Source organism: Phytophthora parasitica (genome assembly GCF_000247585.1).
Source record: "Phytophthora parasitica INRA-310 unplaced genomic scaffold supercont2.8, whole genome shotgun sequence".
Taxonomy (NCBI): domain Eukaryota; phylum Oomycota; class Peronosporomycetes; order Peronosporales; family Peronosporaceae; genus Phytophthora; species Phytophthora nicotianae.
Genome location: NW_008648994.1, coordinates 772,276 through 793,968, shown reverse-complemented (window position 1 = coordinate 793,968; position 21,693 = coordinate 772,276). Strand labels below are relative to the sequence as shown.

At 45.2% G+C, this 21,693-nt stretch overlaps 7 protein-coding genes across 7 annotated transcripts in view; 4 read left to right on the top strand and 3 right to left on the bottom strand.

Annotated features, from left to right (window-relative positions):
• Positions 1–317: 317 nt before the first annotated feature.
• Positions 318–1,198, top strand: PPTG_05857 (hypothetical protein; the record flags this gene model as incomplete). The annotated part of the gene is made up of 2 exons (XM_008899584.1): positions 318–831; positions 903–1,198. The coding sequence occupies 2 exons, from the start codon at positions 318–320 to the stop codon at positions 1,196–1,198; spliced, it is 810 nt and encodes a 269-aa protein (XP_008897832.1).
• A 2,875-nt stretch (positions 1,199–4,073) lies between these two features.
• On the top strand, positions 4,074–4,277 carry PPTG_05856 (hypothetical protein; the record flags this gene model as incomplete). The annotated part of the gene is made up of 1 exon (XM_008899583.1): positions 4,074–4,277. The coding sequence occupies one exon, from the start codon at positions 4,074–4,076 to the stop codon at positions 4,275–4,277; it is 204 nt and encodes a 67-aa protein (XP_008897831.1).
• A 2,070-nt stretch (positions 4,278–6,347) lies between these two features.
• On the bottom strand, positions 6,348–6,860 carry PPTG_05855 (hypothetical protein; the record flags this gene model as incomplete). The annotated part of the gene is made up of 1 exon (XM_008899582.1): positions 6,348–6,860. One exon carries the CDS (start codon positions 6,858–6,860, stop codon positions 6,348–6,350), a length of 513 nt encoding a protein of 170 aa, XP_008897830.1.
• A 3,240-nt stretch (positions 6,861–10,100) lies between these two features.
• On the top strand, positions 10,101–10,863 carry PPTG_05854 (hypothetical protein). Its single transcript, XM_008899581.1, has one exon. It carries the CDS (start codon positions 10,139–10,141, stop codon positions 10,829–10,831), a length of 693 nt encoding a protein of 230 aa, XP_008897829.1. The 5' UTR covers positions 10,101–10,138; the 3' UTR covers positions 10,832–10,863.
• Positions 10,864–14,305: 3,442 nt separating this feature from the next.
• PPTG_21762 (hypothetical protein) lies at positions 14,306–15,614 on the bottom strand (the record flags this gene model as incomplete). Its single annotated transcript, XM_008899947.1, has 3 exons — positions 15,278–15,614; positions 14,761–14,872; positions 14,306–14,364 (listed from the first exon to the last, which is right to left on the bottom strand). Exons 1-3 carry the CDS (start codon positions 15,473–15,475, stop codon positions 14,306–14,308), a joined length of 369 nt encoding a protein of 122 aa, XP_008898195.1. The 5' UTR covers positions 15,476–15,614.
• Positions 15,615–17,422: 1,808 nt separating this feature from the next.
• PPTG_21761 (hypothetical protein) lies at positions 17,423–17,575 on the bottom strand (the record flags this gene model as incomplete). Its single annotated transcript, XM_008899946.1, has 1 exon — positions 17,423–17,575. One exon carries the CDS (start codon positions 17,573–17,575, stop codon positions 17,423–17,425), a length of 153 nt encoding a protein of 50 aa, XP_008898194.1.
• A 3,540-nt stretch (positions 17,576–21,115) lies between these two features.
• PPTG_05853 (hypothetical protein) overlaps positions 21,116–21,693 on the top strand; it is a gene marked incomplete at both ends in the record, with an annotated part of 1,912 nt that continues 1,334 nt past the window's right edge. Inside the window, 2 exons of the mRNA XM_008899580.1 lie at positions 21,116–21,237; positions 21,334–21,495. Coding sequence (XP_008897828.1) covers positions 21,116–21,237; positions 21,334–21,495 — 284 coding nt within the window. The remainder of the gene's footprint in view (positions 21,238–21,333; positions 21,496–21,693) is intronic.

The following is a 21,693-nucleotide window of genomic DNA, read 5'->3' as shown; positions in this document are numbered from 1 at the left end:
TTTATCGATTCGACCCTTCACCTGATAGAATGTCCACGTCACCAATCGATGCCCCACTTACGCTGTCAAGTCCGCCAACGGGAAGTGGAAGCAAAGACGTTAACAAGCCTTTCAAGGTCCGTTCGGAGCTGTTGGCATCCACTCGTCTGGCCTCAAAGGCTCAGTTACTGCATCATACCCGATCATTGTCGATCCAAGTAATAGCCCATGAAGTTTTCTTGCTGGTTATTGCATGCACTAAATGTTTTGCCGTAGCAAACAAAGAACCACCCATGATAGGAATTTTGGGAGGCGGCAATGTTGGAACCACAGTTATCATGACACTCTTAGCCAATGGATACCGTGCCGAGCGTATGGCGCTGTCCACCCGTCAACCAGATCGAATCCCTCGGTGTGAAGCACTAAAAGCCCCTTCAGCTCTGCCAATGTTCCAGTTAGTGCCTCGGTACTACGACAATGCACGGTTAGCTCGAGAGAGTGATATCTTGATATTTTGCATGCCACCGTCTCAGTTGAAGAGCGTAACTATTCAAATTCGACACTCACTGGCTGCAAACGCAAGAGCCCCGCCACTTGTGATTAGTGCGCTGTGTGGTGTCACTGATCATACTTTGAGCAAGGCCTGTGGATCCCAAGCAGTCGTTCGAGTGCAGCCTGAAGTCACGAAAATTGCGAGTTTATGGCATGAGCAACACGAGGAACATGCTGATGAAGAGCAACCTGTCGATACTCGACTAGCGAGTTTATCGATGAACTTGCCGGATTATCAAAAAGGTATGGCTGGTCGAGATCAGCAGCTTCTACCACTTCGTCTAGCAGCAGAAGCAATCGGTAAGCATACTTCTATTATTTCGATAGTTTGAGAATTTCTGTTGATATTCGAGACATTCATTGGAATTTAGCACCCCAAAGGGAAGACGTACGCAACTTAATGCAAGCGTTTTACTTGCTTTGCCGTCGCGCTTGGAGCCAAGCTATGAGCACAGAGGGCATAGGGAAAGTGCTATTTGGCGACAAGAATGAAGTGGTAATGGAATCCCTTGGCCAGGTGCTATCCGACTCCAATGGAGAACAGCAGCGACAGAACGAGGACAGCAACAACCCGTTTGTGAGTTCGAATTGGCCATTGGAATGGGAGCAGGATTTGGTCGATTTACAGGCACAACTAGCATTGCATGCTCTACAGCACTCAACGTAAAAAAAAGATAGGGCGGTAAAATATAGTGAAATGTGCTTTTTCCGATTCATCATGCTACACATCTTACAAACACCGCATTTCTGAACCACAGACAAACTCTAGGTCGTTGATGAAATCTATCACAAGCCAACGTAGAGGGAAATGGATATTCCTACCATGTTGTGGGACTAGCATGGCTACACGGAAATATTTTAATACATGTAGTAGACGAAAGGCGTAAACCCGATCGTGGTGCCCACGGAGCAGGCCAGCCAGTACTGTATTTGCGTAGGTGGGACTAGCGATAAGATCACCAGCCAACGGACCCATTACACTGTTAAACACATTGAGTTTTACAGCACGGGCCAGAGCCCAAAAAACCAAAAAGTAAAGGGGGGGGGGGGATATCGCAAAATTGTGGGGGCAGGTTTGGGGCAGGTCAGTGCTCGGACATACAATAAAGAAATGTATAAGTGGTTTTGCTCAGCAATATTAAATAAATGAATAATGAGAAAAACAATAATAAAGTAATGAGTACTTCGAAGTAATAAGTAAGTATTGTACTGTCACTAAAATTCTAGGTATCACCAGTACTATCAACACAAAAATGCAGCCCTCAATTAAACTTCTAAGCTAAAAAAAGCTTTGTTTTGCAGGTACCTGGGTAGCACGATTGATTGGTGATGATAATTGCGAACCAATGATACCTTGGCACCTGCAGACGATCCGAAAACAAAAAACTACCGCGTCAGAACTGGTGAAATTGTTCTCGACGCTGGTATGGGTATCACGAAACATTTCGCCGTCCTCGATTCGCTTCAGAATCTTGTCCATGGTTTGATGGCATCCGTCTTCCAATAGCTTATAGGGATACTTATTCCAGTGGTTGTTAGCAATCGTGTTCTTATTGTGGACCAGCTCGCAGTACCGGTATCAACGGCTTTTTGCAACCGATCAACTGTAAGCAAAGGGACATTTATTAGCGTGCACGAGGGCCACTAACTGTTTTTACGGTTTTGACTTGAAATGTACTTTTTTACACCGGTTACAAAAAAAGCCGTAAACTCTGGTACAGATTTACCAGTCAAGCGTGTAAAATCGAGACAGTCTCATTTAGGCAACTTTTGAGTTCCATTTATTACAAAAGCCGACTATAGTTCTGATTGTTTATCTAGCGTATGTGTCGCGTACCTTTCTGACACAAACTACGGGGTACCGTAACTATGTATAACCTCACAGTGTCCTAGCCAGCAACGTCATGCATTTGTAGTTCGGCCGCCGTAGCTACAAGTAACGTTACTAAATTATATTACTATTGTTCTCAATGCCACTTTCGCATCGATTGGCAGCTCGCCTTGCAAAATTCTCCATATGTGCAATGTACAGAACACAAAATTAGTTATCGATGTCACATATTGTAAGTTCAGCCAATGGAGGCCGCCTTCGCTCGGCCCGACAGCCAATCCAAAAGCTCCAAAATTCAAGTGGAGTCGTGTGACGGACAGACACCGTGCTAGCATTGATGCTGAAGACTAACCGAGCGCCGCCACTTCGCGGCGGTAGTGGCAAGTTTTAGTCCCAGTTATGTGGGCCGACCACCTTCGCTTTCTCTGGTGGACTATGGCTTCTCTTACGAAATCAAGCTGTTGTGGAATCAGCACAATTCTGGCGAGAAGGTTTTTTAAACATAGACAATATATATTGGCGTGTATGTGAATTAAGTAGGTACACGAACATCGACGAGCTACCTGGGATTGCTTGGTCCCATCAAGGTTATCTCTGATCACTAATCCTACAGCCACCGGCTGTAAGACTGGAGCGTTGTAAAACGTACAGTCGAATTTTTTTAGGGTAGGATCCCCAAGTAGCACTGTAGCTTGATGTTTTAATATTATTCAGCCCAAAAGCAGTCGTTAACTGCAAGGGCTGGTAATTGACATGCTATTACTCCCCCATCTATTGTAATATGAGGGAGCCGCATGCACGCAGTGTGCGTACCCTCGATAACTATTATCGGACCAGCTCAACCGGGTTGCTGTAGGGTTTGCGGTCGATGGGGCAGGCCGCCATAATGCGCTCTCGCGCAGAGTGGGAGGTGGGATATAGCCCAGAAACCATAGAGGGTTCCAAGACTAAATTCACATAACACGGCTATCGACTTGCAGGATAAAATCCTGCAAGTTATAAGCTCTCCCATAAGCAGACCCGGAAAGCTCGGATTTTCTATTTATATGGGTATTGACGTCTACTAGTGTAGACTAACATGCAAACACGCAGTGTACATCATGTGGCGTGGCGCTCCGCGGCTTCTGGATTCGAAAATGGAGGCAAAAAAATGGGGTCGCGTGCAGCTGTCGGGAGGACCGTGTGCGTTGGGCACCATAGGTAGCTAAATGTCCAAATAGAGGGTTTTGTTTAAAACAAATATTTTGCTTAATAAAAGATTTTCCAAATAGTATTCATAATGAAATTTTACGCAGGAAAGACTATTATAGATAAAATACAGCCAAATAGTCTGACCACGACCACTATTCCTCTTAACAGTTTATATGATCCTAATCTATACGTCCGCACCTCGGTGTAAAGTCCTGGCCATAAATTTTTGGACACCAGAAAAATTACAATAACGTTGGCTGTAGATCCAATTAGCGCTTGCTATATATATGAGAGTCAATCAGAATAACAAATAGCGGGCATGTGTAAACATTTGCGAATTTGAAGGCCTTCGATGGCCTCCCATACAGCTTAATTTTTTCGTAGTTGGTCAAAATTGTTCGGACAAAAGGACATACTTTATTTCATATTAAAGAATGATTGCTGCGTTCGTTTAAGTATCTTGCTTCAGCAAGAAGATCTTTCTGCTGAAGATAGGAACGCACTTGTGTTGGAGAAAACCATGCACCTCGATAAAGTCATTGCCCAGCGCCGCTTCGTGTCTTCTTTTGTTAAGCAATACGCAGCTTTACACGCACCACAAGAGACACAACCGCAAGAAATTATCCCAGACACTATTGATGATGTACCCGCTGATGAAGATGCACGTGAAAAATCTCAAGGGCAGAAAAAATGTCTGACCCAGATTCAAGCTGAGGACTTCTGAGTTGGAATTTCGATGCCATATTATGGTCATTGTCCCCTTCTGCTGATTATTTTAACAGCAATTTGATGATTCAGAACTTTGTAATTGCTGACATTTCACAGGGGCGAAACAACGTATACATGAGCGGGGCCAAGGAAAAGATGCGGATGCACTCTGTAGTCTACGACTTCTCTACCACCTCTTAACCATACAAACAAAGCATTAAAGGGTATAAAACCAGCCTCAACATTCTCGACAACTGTGTTGGACAGAATAAATCAAAAGTGGTGCTAATGTTTTATTTGCTATGCTCTCGGTAATTCTCCCGCACAAAAAGGCGGTTTTGTGCTTTTTGCTTCCTGGGCATTCTCACAATATTGCGGATCACGTCGTAGCCTGGTGCAGAGGGGCGATTCGTCGAGAAAACATTTACACACTAGCAGATATCATTGAAAGAGTGAATCGTGTTAAGAGCGTTGGCGGCAAAGTTCTAGACCCCAACGACCCTCTTCGTCCATTTTATCGTTGGGTGGGTTCTCTTCTCTCCAAGTACTTTCACCCCACCTCATGGATATACCTCGAAGCATTTTTTTTAAAAATGATCGTAGAGTTTGCATCGCCCGCCGTTTAGTTAACACGAATGTAGAAACCATTTGGGAAGCTTCCGTCGCTGGTGTCCAGCTTCCCCATTATTCAACGAGAGAGCTTCCATCAAAGAAACTAAAGTCTATCGCTGCAAAATATTTTTCCATTCGATCGCAATACACCGGATACTACCCCGATGTTCCTGATGCAATTGTTATTGCTGCCCAAGCCAAAGCTAACAAAGATAATGCTGCCGTACCAACGTGCACTCCAAAACGCAGACCAGGGCGTCCACAGAAAAGTGGCCTCACGATGAAAGTGAACCAACCTCCCATTTTACAGTTCTTTTGTCCATCAGAGGAACAGTTTTTGCAAGTAGCTAGTTCAGCGAGTTCTACCACCTAATATACATTTTAAATACTTAAGCATGACATATACCGGTATGTTGTGAGAGCACCGGGGTCCAAGGGGGACCCCGGGGTCCCGCCATACGCTTCAATTATCCAATTAATTCGTGACGTGGAGTGTCAATAACAGTACGATTGTACTAAGTTTGCACTAATTAATAATCAGTAGCAACCATAATTTTGCATTCGTGTTAGCATCAAGGTAGTACCGAAACATTCTATTGCTTCTGCACAACTAAAGGGTAAACATTTTGACGCCCAACTTGAGTTACTCCTCAGTTTGTAGTACAGTGCACTTCCTGAATCGCGGAATTGCCACGACGTCCATAATTGATGAACAGCTTTATACTTCTTCAGCTAAGGAAACATGCACTTCCAAAAAAAAATTCGCGAGAACTCTGCCGCGGTTCTTTTCGGGACACAAGTTCGCTAAGGGTCTATCGCGAACTAACCCGGGCACTTGTTGAAAACCTACCGTGGAAGCTCAAAGTCGATTTTGAGTTTGGAACCATCGAGTTTGTGGGGCTGTACCAATCAACAAGAGGGAAACGAAGGAAGAATCTACAGACGATTCCAAAAGTAGTAATCCCTAGGCCTGGATTACTCCCTCAGCAGCAGAAAATTAGCGACCAGTTGAATAGAAACACCCCTCAGCTGTAAAAAGGGGAACATTAAAAGTCAAACATTCCTATTCTGGGGTGCTAAACTATGAGAACAGTCATACTTTCACAATAGCGTTCTTTCTACCAAATCCGGTGAACTAATGAAGCCATCCATTTGACCACTTTGGAGGAGACTCGACCTTTAAAATCGTGGAGAAGCGCTCTGCCTTACCCTAAGCGCCTCGTCGGTGACGGTAACTTTCTTCTCTTCACACAGGAGACCCAACTAGCAAGGGTCTGATCGAGTTCAAGATGGCGCACCTCGTGCCGTGATTATGAGGTCAACTGCTAGACCCCAAGTGTCTCTAGCACCATTTTGTGCTCTAAGAGATTCGAAATCATCGCTTATTATGAGACCAGAGGGAGATCATAGATTCTGTGAGGCCACAAAGGTAGCTTTTTCTACTTAAGTATCTGAGACAGAGTAGGGTTCTGACTCAGAACAATGAGCCAATTCCCCTGTCCTCGTAATTCTTTTTCTTGGTTTGAGTAGTCGTGGCCTGGACATTTTTTATCAGTTGCTTCACAGCAGTGGTTCGCGGGTGTGGGTTCGAGTTTGTACGAAGTGTAACCTGCTGGTTGTACAGATCTACAAGTGCGTTTACATATCCACACACAGTGGAGCCTCCAACGGTTTTTTCAGCATTCTTCTTAGACTTTCGCCCGATCACCATGCTAGACAGAAACAAATGTAGCTTTCCATCGGTCACAGTGTCTTTATCTTGGAATCCGCGAGAGGTGCACCATTGCACAAACTCGTTTTGGTAGCCGTCGTATTTCCGCTTAGTGTTGATAGGTCGAGTGTCAAGTGTTGTCTGTATTGTAGCCCGCTCACTTTCATCAATTTCAAGTTGTACATCAACACCACTAGCGCTGGCCCCTTCATATGCTAATCTGGTGGCCACTGCAGCTGCATAGGAACGGATTGAAACCCCGGAGCGCCGCTCCATGATGCTGTACGCTGTTGTACGTTTTCTTTTTATGAACAAGATTATCTTCGCGAAAAACAGATACCTCAATTAGGTCCTAAAATTAGTATTGACTCGGGTCAGGACCCATAGTAATGCTAGCATGATACTCATTAAATCTCACACCACTGCCCCGTCCTGACCCTTTTGCAATACAGCAAAATAATTGAATAATTTATTATTGTGGATCGGTATATTGCAATGATTATTATGTGCTTCTGTGAAGCCCAGTACAATTTTTTATTTTATTGTAAGAGCACTGGTTCTGAGCGTGTAGCTGTAGTCGTTGACTCTTTTGAGTGTTAGGTGACTAGCTGGACCAGGGAGGTCATCGTGATGTGGCAAGTCCAAATTGGCAATAATAAGCCCGGAGTGAACCGCAATCGTCCCTATTACTGGATTCTGTGCACCGGTCCAAACTACAGATTCTCGGATCCATTTTTGTGGTATATTCAGGATAGGAATACCCTTAGACAGGAATAAATTGGGACCTCGCAACGCTATGACTGCCTAGGGGATCGTCTGTAACTACAGCAAGTCAGTATCACTAAACTAATGCCGTGCGTTGCCCGGGAAGCTCTAGCTATTTCACGTTGATAGCAGAACGGTTCTTCTAACTAACAAAACCATCCTGGAATCAGCGGTTAGCTGTGTGTTGTACTTCCGGTCGAGACGCCGATACCGCGAACACGGCAAGCCATCAGCAAGCCATCCCAAACAGCAAGTATCCCCATCACCAACTCCTGCCATTGAGTCGTCGCCATGTCCATCTCCGAAGAGTGGAAGATTCTCGTCGTGTGTGCGTGAACGCACCATGACATGTTAAGGACGGTAATAACCATGAAAATGGTGTTGAAAAACTGCATGCTTTCTTACGCATCGAACGTCTAGATGACTTGTGCTCTTGGGTTCGAATCGCGAAGTGATTAAAAGGTCTAGTGCAAGATATTGCTTGGCTATTGTAGTTGATCCACCAGTTTTTTGTTTACGTGGATGCCTTTTTTTTTACCCTTTCGCGATCTTGCCTAAAGTATACAAAATTATATTAAACAATATGATTTTGTTTACGATTGGAAGGGCAAGTGACTAATCAATTCTCGAAGTGGTACCTTCCATGATGGTTGGCCTGATCTAACTGAAATGATTGGTCGCTTGTCCTATGTGTCGTAAACACATGCAAAAAGAGCAAAGTTTAAAGAAATACCCGTTTAAACTCTCAAAGTACATTTCATGTGCATCACTGAAGAGTTACAAAACAGAAAAACGTACGGCATTTTCCAGTTTAAGGTATTTTCTAAACACAAATAATATCTGTTATAGTCATTGGATTCATCAAACAGGACTAATTCAGCTTGATAATCTGACCACATCCACAGGCTACCCTAGATTTCGACTTCGCTTTTGCCAAGCAACTCATGACCACACTTTGAGTTAAAAGTATATAAAAAAAACGTGGATAGAGAAAAGTTGTAATGTTGAACTTGAAAAAACAACCACTAAAATTTCTTATTCAAAAGGCAGAAAACTCCAATCATAACGAGTATATTCAGCAAGAGCTTGCTGCTTGAACGTTTATTACATTGTTTTTCGTTGATAACACGGAAAGGTCAATTTGCCTTTACATGCATATTTCGAAGGGGAGCAATGCTACGGTTCTGTGCACCATATCAGAAGCCAAATGTGATAGCACCCCGATGATTCACTCGGTAGATACGAGGACGACACACAAAGGAAGAATATCGCAAGAATGCGGCTCAAGGCTAGAAGAACTCGTAGCAAACCGCTGGGTCCTTGTGACCACTAGGTCAAGCATCTGCATGCACGGGTCATTACAAACTTCTTCGTGTTTTCGTACGCTACACTGCAGTTACCACGTAGAAGAGCTTCTGTGATCCTGCTTAGAAGTCTGGATTCAAATATCCAGAGAATATGTTAAGTTCGTAATTTACAAAATAACGAACTTAATGTATACTGAAAACAGTACTGCAGATTAAATGGCCATCTCCCTAAAATTCAGTAAACTAATACTAGTATGTACTGGATTATGGAAATTCCTCGATGTTGGCCACATAACCCGGTTTTTACCCAATCGGGGCCGCCTTCGCTGCGCTCCTGCAGCCAGTGTTATAGAATGAATGGATTTGCGTCCCCCTATATTAACCCTAGCCGCGGACAGATGGATGGACAGACACCATGCTCTAGTTGATGTTGAGTCCCAGCTTTGCTGGATTGATTTGCGGTTATGATAACAACAATCCTTAGCAGAAGCGGAGTGCTTTATTTTGGTCCAATTACCCTTTGTTTTGACTGATGTTTGGCCAATCGGCATGCTGTACGACCCGCGCAATCATTTTCGAGCGCCTGTCCTCCCACCTTTGATAAGCCTCCAGATACAATGATCTTCAAGCTTAATATTCTCCTAATTTTATTCTAAAATCTGATGTGTTTGCAAATTGTATACATTGATAATGTCCACACCGCGAAAACGGGGTATACTACTGATACTGTGGCCATGCCCATGCTTTGGGAAAAGCAAAGCAATTCTTTATCCCCAGCTGGGATGCAGTTTTAGGCTGTACAGTTGATTTTCTAATACCAAGCTGATAATGGGCCATTATCAACTTGGTATTAGAAAATCATTATTAATGGTGAACAAACAAATCTTGGATTGGCAGCGCATGTTATGCATTGTTCCTGTATTAACTATAAATAAATGATACCAGTAAAAGCATACGCAAATAAGATTGCCACATGATGAGACAGTGGCGTCATGGACTGCAAATCTCCACAGTTGGAGGAGCCGGAAGGACTCTATCACCGCTTAAACCCAAACCAAACCTCCATGCACATTAATCTTATAGGACCGAGCGGGAATTAGCCATCCTTGGTCTTAGGCTTACTCCCGCGTCCAGCGCACGAGGATTTTAAACCACAGGCATGGATTCGTGCTGCCGAGCGAGTTGGCTTCCCCCTGTCGATTTCGTACATAAGCACGACGATTTGACCCCATACAAATGACAAGTAACTTATATCGTAAAAATAGTCACTTCAGACAACGGCCGAAATCGTCCAAGGACTTAGTTTGAGTTTTAACTCGTTAAAGTACTATATGGACGTAGACGGTGCAGACCTAAGCCGTTTCGAAATAACAGGTGATAACCAACAACGTGACAACACAGTTCACTTATTAAAAGTAACGTTTGAGACCACTCCTCAACTATCCACCTGCCTAGCAGTGCTCGACACAACGCAAAACCAGTATGCGCGTGTACTTCGTTATGCTGGCTGTTTTGGCAAGCGCCTTGGTTATTGGATCTGAGGCTAAGGAGGTCACAAGCATCCAGATGAAGAAAAACGAGAAGCACTATCTACGAAGTTACGGCATGGACGATGTGGATATGGAAGACAACACTAGCGACGAAGAACGTGCGGGACCTCTTGACCCGAAAGTAATCCCAAACCTCTTAGCAGCAAGCTCGGACGACATCGTGACTACTCTGAAGAACTTCGACAACCTCGACGACTTGTTTGCTCAGTTGGCGAAAAACGAAGACAACGCGAATGCCATCGTTGCCAAGCTATCTGAGAATGGCAAGAAAACCCAGAACATCGGTTTGATCATTAAAATCGACAACGCAAGAACAGCTATACATTACAACCAAAAGCTGACTGATTGGGTTGATACAAAGACCCTGGACGAACTGTCATTAGCAATGAAAACTTCCGGTATGACACCAGCGACGCGTCTATTCACGGAGTGGCATAAGAGCGGAAAAACTCCCAAAGAGTTCAGTGCAGCGATCGCGGCTATTAAAAATGAAGACAAGCGCAAGAGGTTCGGCGCGTTCGACTTCCTCTTCAAAAGCTTCGTCCAAAAGGAAAAGAAAAAGGCTGCAGTAGAAAGGTGGCAGAAGCTGATGCAGTTGTATAGAGCTGCTCGCACTGCGAGTTAATGATAAAGTAAAATCTGAATGGCTTACACTCCAACTAGCGAACAACAACAACTCTCTGTTCGGTTCGGGCTCGAAAATGCACTACAGTAGAGGTGGTACTATGGTCTGGGAGGACTTGTTCCAGTAACGATTGCCCGCCCGTTTGGAATTGTTCTACCCGGTGGAAAACTATGTTGACACTGTTTAAATGCGGAAACTGATACATGATTGGTTTAGCATTTTCGTCTTCGTTGCATGCCTGGGAACTGACTAAGGACTCAAAGAGAATGTGCCCCGTATAGTTATTATCGGTGTTTGTTAGTTAAAGTCTTCCAATATGCATTTTGATGTGGAACACTTTCCAAAAGCTGTGCATTGCAGTGTTCTGGAAAAAGTCACAGGTAACTGCTCTCATTGCATACAACTTCCACAAACTCAACCTGGAATTGTCCTCATTGTTTTCAGTATGGTGGTGGGCCACCAGCGGCGGCCTAATAGAATATTTCATTGTTATATTCGTTTATCGAGGACTTACGTATGCAAGTTAAACTGTAACAGAAAAAATGAATGGATCCTACCTACTTCAGGAAGCTTTGTGAACACACCAGTCATTACAGATGAACCTGTGTAAGCTGAACTCGTTGATCCTGATATCCTGTCGTACTTGATAGATTTTTGATTCCACCGAACTGGTAGACTTGCTTAGAAGCTAAATTGCAATGAAATCGGCTTAGAATGGACGAGCACATGATGTCATGCCGATTAACATCACTGACTCCTACTACCAGTGGTAAAACTTTGATATTGACCGCTTTTATCTAGTTTTTTCTATCATCATATTGTATAAAGTTTCAAGACAGTATAATCGAAGTAAGCAGTTGCAGGAGATGCGTTGACGAAAGGATGCTGCTTTAGCTCTGAATTTTAAAATAGAAATATCTCTTGATATGTCACTGATCTTATACTGGTAGGTGGGTAGCGGAAGCTAGCTGTTGGGAAGCCCAACGAGTATTTATTGCCGTCAACTGGGTCAGCGTTCGTACAACATAATTTTGAAAGAACACAACATTGTTTAATCCACACACTTAATGCCTGGAAATTTAAATAATGACCGAATGATCAGAGTGCGACTGTGTTCTGTTGCTTTAGAGCGCGCTAAAACTAATTATCAACTAACTCTTACTAACTACCTCCTGCTAAATAAACAAAATGTAACGAAACAGTGCACCCAGTAAGCAGATACCCAGGTCTGAATGAGTGCGGTTAGTCGTGTTCTATTGGTCTGTAATGATAAAGGTATGAGGAAAAAGATCAGTTGAGTGCTTTCGGATAGTGGAGCGATTCCAATAGCAAGTCTGGGAAGTCCAAAATGCACTTTCTCAAGTTAAAATGAATACTGGAGAGAGAGAGAGAGAGAGAGAGAGAGAGAGAGAGAGAGAGAGAGAGAGAGAGAGAGAGAGGAGGGGGGGGGTACCCCCCTCATTCAAATCTCAAGTCAGATGCGATTGGATTATGGAAAAGATAGCTAATTAGGGATGAAAACGGCTACAAATAGCTGCTGGAATCGCTCTAATTGGTACGAAAGACATTTTAAAGAAACCGAGTACGGGATTCAGTTAGTGGTGTGAAACGTTTTGCTGTTTGGAACATTTATGCGACAGGAATCTATTATTGATAGTGGGTTTGTTCAATAAATTTTGTTTTTGAACACGGACAACTTCAATGCCTTTCAATAAGGCAATGAAGTTGTACTAATGCAGCGCCCGTCCCACAAAGAGTGATAGAATTGATGGCTTTAAGTAGTAAGAAAAATTGAAGGTTGTCCTTAGAAAGCAACCTTCGAATATTGTTACTATCAAACATCGATTGTATCATGAGGTTTATACTGTGATAGCATATCAAATAAACTTAAATGACGCGATAAGGTTGGTTACCTATCTTGTGCAGCATACAGAGGTTGTTTTCTTAATGAGAGGCGTTTTACATTATGATGGCAGTATTTACCAATAGGAAAGCTTGTGCATAGCAGGACGATTATCTCCATGCTGAAGCTGCCGCCGTTAAAATTAGCGATATGAATCGGAGTGGACAGAATACGATGATTTCGAAATTTAGCTGACGATACACGGCTGGCAATACCTAGTGTGTACCGTACAGGTTATACCGTTTGAATGTCCATCGAAAGTTCGAATGCAACGTTTATTTTTTCTGTAACAAGTCTATTGCCGCCTACCTGCCGGCGAGTAGTATGACCCGTGCTGCCTCTACGGTTGCTGTTCCCAGGCCCTTAGAATAGAATACCAACTTCAACACAATACACGCATAGGATCCTGAGACGAAGTGGTTCGGAATCTTAAAGTGGCGCTACGGTGTCACGACTTTGGATTGCACTTGATGACGGATGACGATTACATGCTTAGTGGATGACTCCCCGGCCCCACCCGTGTGACACAGGCGGAGCTGGGATGTGAAAGTTCTGTGGAAAATATGTTGGCGCCGGATGCACATGGGATCGAAACTACCTTGATGAGACACGCCTCGAAGGCGTGTCTCATCAAGGTGCATATTCAGGAAGGCAAATAAACGCCTCGATCCAGGCCCGGACGTTCCCTTACGAGGAGTATCTAAAGGCTGGTGGAAAGTTTTTCTGGAGAACGGATTCCAGGATGACCTCCTCTCGCTGTAGTTCCGCCCAACAAGAATGATAGCACACGCCCAAGATGACTCCGGTCCAAGAACACGCTCTGGACGTCTCAAGGATACATACCTCTAAGCTGAATAACAGAAGGAGCCCATAGATATGACTAGTAAGTCTTACCTACGCCAAGATGGACACCTTACGAGGTGCCCCGCCGGGATGAGCAGTGCGCAAGGCTTTCGCGCCAAGATGAAGGCGGTACACGAAATTCGCTTCAAGATCACAAGATGTAATGCAGGAGCGGTAGGTCATCTTCGATATACAGCATTCTGAGATTGTCACCACGCCCAATCCAGGAATGCAGCACAAGTCCCAGAATGGCACCGGTGAATGCCTGGTGCATCCTCGTGGGGGCAATCCAAGCCCTTGTTCAACACACTCTGCGGGCCGAGGATACTTAGTCATCAAGGCCGACATTGTGCGAAGATGACAGACGACTATCAACCCACGAGCCCGTAACGCGATCATGTAAAACGCATGCAGAAGTTCAACCACGACGAAGAGCAAGACTGTTGAGTCGACAAGATCGCCTCACACTGAAGTCAAAGCACTGGCTTCCGACCAAACTAAAGTCAAGGCCAATCCGAACTGCAAGCTGACTACCATACCAAGACTAAGACGACCATACTGAGGACAAGGCTAAAATGAGAAAAATGCAAAATGAAATGAAGACGAAGACAGAAGAAGTCAGGAGAAGAAGACATAGGATCTATTGATAACTTTAAACAGAGTTTGATTATTCCCGTAGAGCACAAGTGTTTTACGTGGAATAAGCCAGGACGGAAGCGTAGAAGCAATCAAGCCTCCTGCGCCCTCACACATTCGGGCAAGTTGATCAAGAAGGACAGATCGCTCGCTGGAAATCCAGCTATCTCAAGTCCAGTTAGGTGGTGACGAGCGATTGATATCATGGAGCCCACCTATTCCATATCCTAGTTTGGGTCGCTAACTTGTCTCCCATTCCATATTAACCTTTGTACTCCTAGAGCGCTAAGTAGCCTCCTCTTAGTGACTGCTGTGGGGACTGACCGTATCCTGGATTACAGCGAGCTCTATCCTCTTAATTATGGGTGTGCGTCTGTATTGTGACTGTTTGGACCTGCTAGTTGCCCAAGCTTAGACTCAAACGAGCCTGGATTGTGAGACCCTACCCCCGCCCGGGTCTGAAATATTAGGACAGCAACATTTTTTTTGAACATATTTTTGTATAACTTTGTTTATTTGTTGGTTATCAAATAGTCCAGAAGCGCACCTGGGACGCTGTACACGAGTTGTCTGCATCCTAGCGTACACACTTTTGATTTCCCGGATCCAGGCTCGGACACCTGCGCCAGGATTACCTTCGAAGTTCCCGAGGCTGCTTCCTGAAGTGGGCGCTTCCCGGGCATTTCCTCTAACGTTATAAACTCTTTACACCCCGCAAGATTCCTCGGGTGGAGTGCCGTTCCGTCGAAGACAAACGAGCCTACGAGGACACAAAATGAACTCACACCACCCCCTGGAAGTCACATTATCCACCGCACGCGGAAGACCCGGTTCATCCTCGCACAGAGCTGCCATTCCTGGCGCCTAACCCCGAATCGTCGCGCGGTGAAGAGGCTTCTTGAGTCTATTGGCTCAGAAAGAACCCTCATCCGTTACCCTTATCTGGTGTGCGCTATACACCATCCCCTGAGTGGCAAAACGTTTTCACCGACTTCGCCACACGACAAACCGCGCAGGAAGACACGGATGTTCGTGCTTCCTACTTGTATTCAGTCCTAACTCACACACTTGCAATGCTCCATTCGCCAACAAAGGCTTCTACGTATCAACCTCGCCTCCGTCACGTCGCACAACACACTGCCCTTGACGCCCACGCGAAGCGTTTTCTCCGCCTCGACTTCGGCCACACCGTCCGAAGTGTTCGCTGCCACACTCCGCGACGTCCATGACCCAATCTGCTGATTGACGCACCCGTTGGTCATGACTTCCTCCTTTACACGCTTGCTGTCGGCGTCACTAACACCTCTCGACTCGATATGCAGCTCTTTACTGGCAACGCACACACACACTTAGCTCCGAAGCTTGCTCTGCCCGTTGCCAATTTGGAAGTACCTTGCTCGCTCTTTTGCCAATTTGGAAGTGAGCGTCTTGCACCCGCTTGTAACCACAAATTTCGCGACCGTTTAACACTAAGACCGCATCTCGGCGGCTCCTGCACGCACTACTCTCTGGATACGACGTCTACTCGCCGTACTCACACTACACACGACCCGTTGTGGGGAACTTCAACCGCCACCAAGGCTCCGGTACGATCGCTCTCGTTCCGTCCTCCACCTTGACACGCCGATCTATTCCAATTCATTGACGTCGCTAAATGTACTTTTTAGTATGCTTCGGAGTTTGAGTAATATATTAATATATTGCTCAAACTCGTACGCTGGACTTTCCAAATAGTCACCACGAATGGGAGATCAACGATCAACAGCGACTTAATGGTATTGAATTCAATTGCTGGGCACACACTTCCTTGCCAAAACATAGAAGTATTACAGTATAAAATTAGGAAGAATACATTTTCGTTTGAAGCGAAACCCTCTCCCGTTTTAAAACAAACAGTAGATTTTATTACAAATTGATATATGGAAGAAGTGTCATACATTCGTGGCACACGTCGCACTAACGTTCCAACAGGTTGATGTACATAATCAATTGTGAATGCATACATAATTTGTATAATCTTTTTTTCGAGTATACATTATGACAACCACGAGATGGAAAAATTATTAATGAAAACTCTTACAAATGCTTGATCCCAAAGTAAGCTCTACCAGCATCATGGGTGTACACACGTATACGCTTCAGATACTTCGGCTGCTGGCGCAGAAGAGGCTGAGTTGATCCTGTTGATGTCGTTTTTTTAAAGAGTTTTTTTTATTGTTTTGTGTACATTTGAAAAAATATTACTATCCCAGTTGACGCGAAGCTATAGTATCATGCTACTCCTCCATTGACGAGGAGAACGATATTTAGCAAATTCTGCGTAATAGATGTGGTACAATAAAACTTCTCAGGACATACAATTCCAAAAACTTCGGGCTTTTTTCAATTGACTTACGGCTACTACTCGGCCCGCTAAAAGCGACTGTTGGGAATTATTAAAATAGTGTATCGACACCAAAATATGACCGTGGCCCTTTCGGAGTATCGAGAGAGCATTTGCCCTTGCTGTGTTCACGCTTAAATGAATTTTACCGAAAGAACGATTTCTTTTTAAAGAATACCATTGCTGTTCAAATTTTAGATCTTCTTCGTGGAAGGTACGACTTGGTTTATTCTGGCCTAAATTTTGACCAAGGCGACCACAGCCCGGTATTCGCTACATTTGCCAGCGTTAGGTATGCGTGCGCTAACGGAGTGTTAGAAGTGTATATTCCCTTGACTGGCATAATTCTGGACACCTGTTGGGATCACGTTAGTCACATTTAAAAGGGTAGTTCTGAATGAAATGTTGAGCTATTGTCATTCCTCAATTCATCACCCAATGAGCAATCGTTTGGGATGTTGTCTAGTTCAACGAAAATCTGATAACATATTTGACTTCTGAATTGGTTTAAATGGCGATAGAAAGCTCGATATTGCTGGAATGAGCGCTAAATGCACGACCAATACTCAGGTCATGCCCGAATGCGACCCCAAACGTTAACGACCGCTGTAATAAATAAATCTGGTCCTTGCTGTTCAGCCTGCTAAATCGAACATCCCAGTATATATGTATAAGATGTCTACGTTCAAATTAATTGAGATCGACCGGTTCCGTTGTTGTCAGTGTTACTTTTTCTGTTAGGAGCAGCCATTACAGAAGTGCAACCAAATGTGATAAATTGTACGCGCTGGTATACCGATATCCTATCGGTGCAAACACAGTGCTATCAAGCCAAACGCGAGATTTCACTCCAGTTTTGCTTGTTAGGTGAACATTTACGTACACTCGGGTATCCGTTTACCGCCCAACACTCATTTCGGTTACCCGTAGCGGGCTGACGGCCAGGTGTACCTGGTGCAGGTGTGGTCGTACCCGACATTGGGTACCCAATAGCGAGCTCTGGTGATAACGTCCTGGTTTACCATATTCCTCCTGTGTGATACACCAGTGAGCCACAAGCTGAAGTCCGCCGACAATTTTCTAACTTGGACAGCAGCAGGCCAAATTGTTGAGCAGTCATCAGTCACATCATTAGCACGTGTAAAACAGCTTTAACAACGCGAGGTGACCTCATATTACCGGTGATATTTGCTATTGCTTGGGGCTGTCTTGTCTAGATTTTCCTAGTGAAAAGAACATGCAGTTAATTAATAAATGGCGCTTGGAAAAGGTTAAATGCAGCGATTGTATGTGAAATCAAGATAAATAGTAGTTCTCAGAAAATACCAACTAATAGACGGTGGTATCGACAATGCTTTGCAGCGAAATATTTAACTGCTTCGAGCCAAACAGTTTAACATTTGGTATATGAATTGCTCTACACATCCACCGCAGCTTCTGCAGCCTTTTTTTTTTACTTTCATAGTTTTACCGTCAACGAAGGCCTTAGAGTGACTCTTTAGTGCACCATAGCTCTTTCGCTTTTTCTCGTTCACGATATTTCTCAACGCTAGAGTAAGCTTTTCGTGTAACGGGCTAAGAATGTCCATTATCTTTGCATACACGGTGGCTAGGAAGCGTCGAGGAGACTCAGTCCAATTGAGTCTAAGTCGTCGGAATAGGAGAAAATCAACTCTGCTTTATTATGGAGCCAGGGCAGTAGCCCTGCTCCCTTATGTGAACAAATCAACTGAGGTCGATGCCTGATTGGCCGGTTATCTGCCAATCAGGACATGACACGCAGCCCGCGCTACTTGCGTGCTGCTACTGCTACATATGTAATATCTAATAGCCGATCACCTATATATGCAATGAGGCCCATTACATTTCGGAAGTTATTCCCTTCTTGTGCCACGCGGCGAATTGTTCCTTTATCGGCGTCGTTTTCGGTGCTTGTAATACTGAGGATAAATCGTCGAGCGTCTTGGTGTCGAGAAAATTTGTCAACTTTTGGTTATAAGTCACAGAAATTCTGCATTGTTGAAAGCCGCGAGTATCGACATGTTCTTAAGCTTTGTGTCAGATTCCATTAGCTTGGCAACGACAGCCATCTCCGTTATTTCATCCTTCATCCACGTTGCAAACAAATACTTTCGTTTGCCGTGATCATTTAGATGAACAGCGATGTCTTCTGCATTTAAGAGCTTCTTCAGATCAATGCGCTCTTCATCCACGCCGCTTTATGCTTTGTGCACAAATTTTGTGTGTCAGGATTTCTTAGGTAGCGCTGATAGAGCTTCTTTGGGAAGATATCCATGGGCGCCTTGGACTCGCATTCTATAATCAATGCGTTCGTAAAAGTGGGCACGACGGCGAGAACGACTCGCATGACTTCTTTTTTCTCTCTCTCGCGTTCGCACTTCGATTTATGAAGTGAGCCTAAAATGTAGGTCACGTTGCCCCTTCGTGGCTTCGGCAATCACAGCTTATGAAGCTAAACTCGTCTCTAACTCACGACTCACATAAAGCATAATATGCATTATAATAAGGGCAACTTGCCTTTCTGAACGGTTGGCAATGGCCAACCTGTATATGTTTTAGGCAGCAGTATAGAGTTTTCTAGCTTAGTTTTCTTTTAACTGCTCATTAATGTTCACTCTTTCTTTCACGAACACTTCGACAAGTCCTTCTACTCTACGTGCTGAAGCTGCCCCGTAATAAGGTCATGAACCCCAGCCAAGCCTCAAGTGATGAATTCCCTCGACTTTCCGGTTCAAGGAATTACGATGTGTGGAAGAGCCGAGTGACGGCATCGCTTGATGGCAAGCACCTACTCGGTTTCATCACGAAGAAGAACTACGACGGGTTGAGCACCGACGCAGCTGACGAAGACTCGTCCGACAGCAAGAGGTCCGATGCTGAGGATGCACCCAAGACCTCGCCTCCAGTCGAATACAACTCTGAGTCCGTCAACTACGAGCCAACATCTAAAGACGAAGAAGTAGAAGAATCTGGCAGCGAAGAAGATGCCAAGACCAACAAGAAGCCCAACGCACCGTCGCCAATCCGCTCATTCTCGCAGCGCAAGGTGCAGCGCCGAGTCAAGATTGAGAAGCGCGTACCACTGTCGTCCCGGGCACTACTAGGAGCAAGCGAGCTCTCATTGCTCCAGCTTCGGCATATCCCGTGTCGTCTGATCAGGTGTGCAGCTACTGCCAGAAGCCTCGCCACGACATTCAACAATGCCGCAGCCTACAGAAAGACCTGCGGGATGGCACTGTCAAGGCCGGGACCGTCCTGCCTGCAAACTTTGAGTTCCGCGGCGATAACTCCAACCGGCCCCACCTCTACGAACGACGTGACAGCAATTTGTGGCGTGGCCGCGGGTCTTGGCAGAAAGGCGGGCGGAGTCGGAACAACGGCGGACGTGGCGGCAACAACCGCGACAATAACAGCAAGGGACGCCAGCCTTCTCGCCGTGAAGAAGGTAGGTACGACCAGTCTCGTCGTGAAGACGCTCGCATCGCCGTCGCCACGGTAGTCAAGCCCATGCCGCCGGCAATCAGCCTTACGGCTCAAGCCTCCTCCACCTTCGACTTATACTGGACTGTTGACTCCAGGTGCACCAGCCACGTTACTCAACATGCCGAGTGGTTCGTTTCCAAGACCGCTGCGACTGCAACCATCACGGTTGGTGGTAAGTCCGAGATCCCCATTGAAGGCGCCGGTGACGTTGTGCTTCAGGTGGCTGATTCCAAGGGAGGTCAACGCCATATAAGACTACGTGGTGTGCTTTATGCACCCCAACTGCACTACAAGCTTCTAGCGGTTGCTGCAGCCGTAGAACATGACTTCCGCTTTACATTCCAGCGAACTGTGGGCACGGTGCAAACTGACCAACGTTTCAATGTCAAGGCGAAGAAGTCGGCTACAGCGAAGCTATACTAGTTCACGGCCACTCCGGTCCATAGGCAAGAAGCTCACGTGGCCACCTCAGGTAAGCCCACTGGTATTATGCTCTTGCACAAAAGACTTGGTCATCATAACACTTGTGTCTTACATGCAGTCACTAAAGCCCAAGCCCTCCAAGGACTCGACGCTAACACCGTAGTTCCCACAGACAGTTTCTTTTGCTCTGCATGTACTTACACGAAGTCACACCGTGTTGCATTTCCGTCTAATAAACGTGTTGAACGTGCTTCACAACCTTTGCAAGAAGTCCATTCTAATATCTGTGGTCCACTCCCCGTTTCTTTGTTGTCTTTATTGATGACTTTACTCGCTACATGTTTGCGTACCCTATCAAGGCTCGCAGCCAACTCTACTCTTGCTACGAAGACTTTAGGATGAAAGCCCTGAATATCTTTCGCAGAGATGTACATACGCTAGAGTATCCAGGATCCACCTCGGGCTTGGATGTTCAAGTGCTGCAAGCTGATAATGTGAGAAGCTGGATCGCATAGTCTTGAAGCGGTACGGAACACACGCGCAATTTACAAATGCTTACACACCACAACAAAATGGTGTCGCCAAGCGACGTATGCGCACGATCATGGATCGCGTCCGTGCCCTCTTACTTGATGCAAAGCTACCCAAGACATTATGGGCTGAATGTGTCAGTCACGTGACAACACTTCTTAACATGACACCCAGTGAAAACACGTACACACGCAGTCCGTACTAGCTGTGGTACTGCGGTGAACTGACAGTTGACTCCTGGGGACAAGTGACTGATTGATGGAATGTGACCCGATCCAGTTCGGAGACTCGTGGTCGACGACGGCGCGTCGGTGATTACGTCATCATTCATGATGATTACGTAATCACCGGAGTGGATCGAGTTGGTGCAATCATTTGGACACGCGATCTACCCTCAAGGATTCGATCTACTGTGGACACATCAACTGATTTGTACCCATGGTAAGTACCACGCGACCAGGCTACAGAGGGGGTAGAAAGGGCATCTTTAGGATGGGCAGAAGGTATTGGACCGCTAGGACTTAAAGGAATAACAGAGTGGAAATTGCCTTACCAAGAACAAGTGTCTTCGGTTCAAGAATTCGACCAAAGACGCGCGTCAGTTGCCGGAGTTAGCAGCTTGGCCGGTCGATCGTCTCC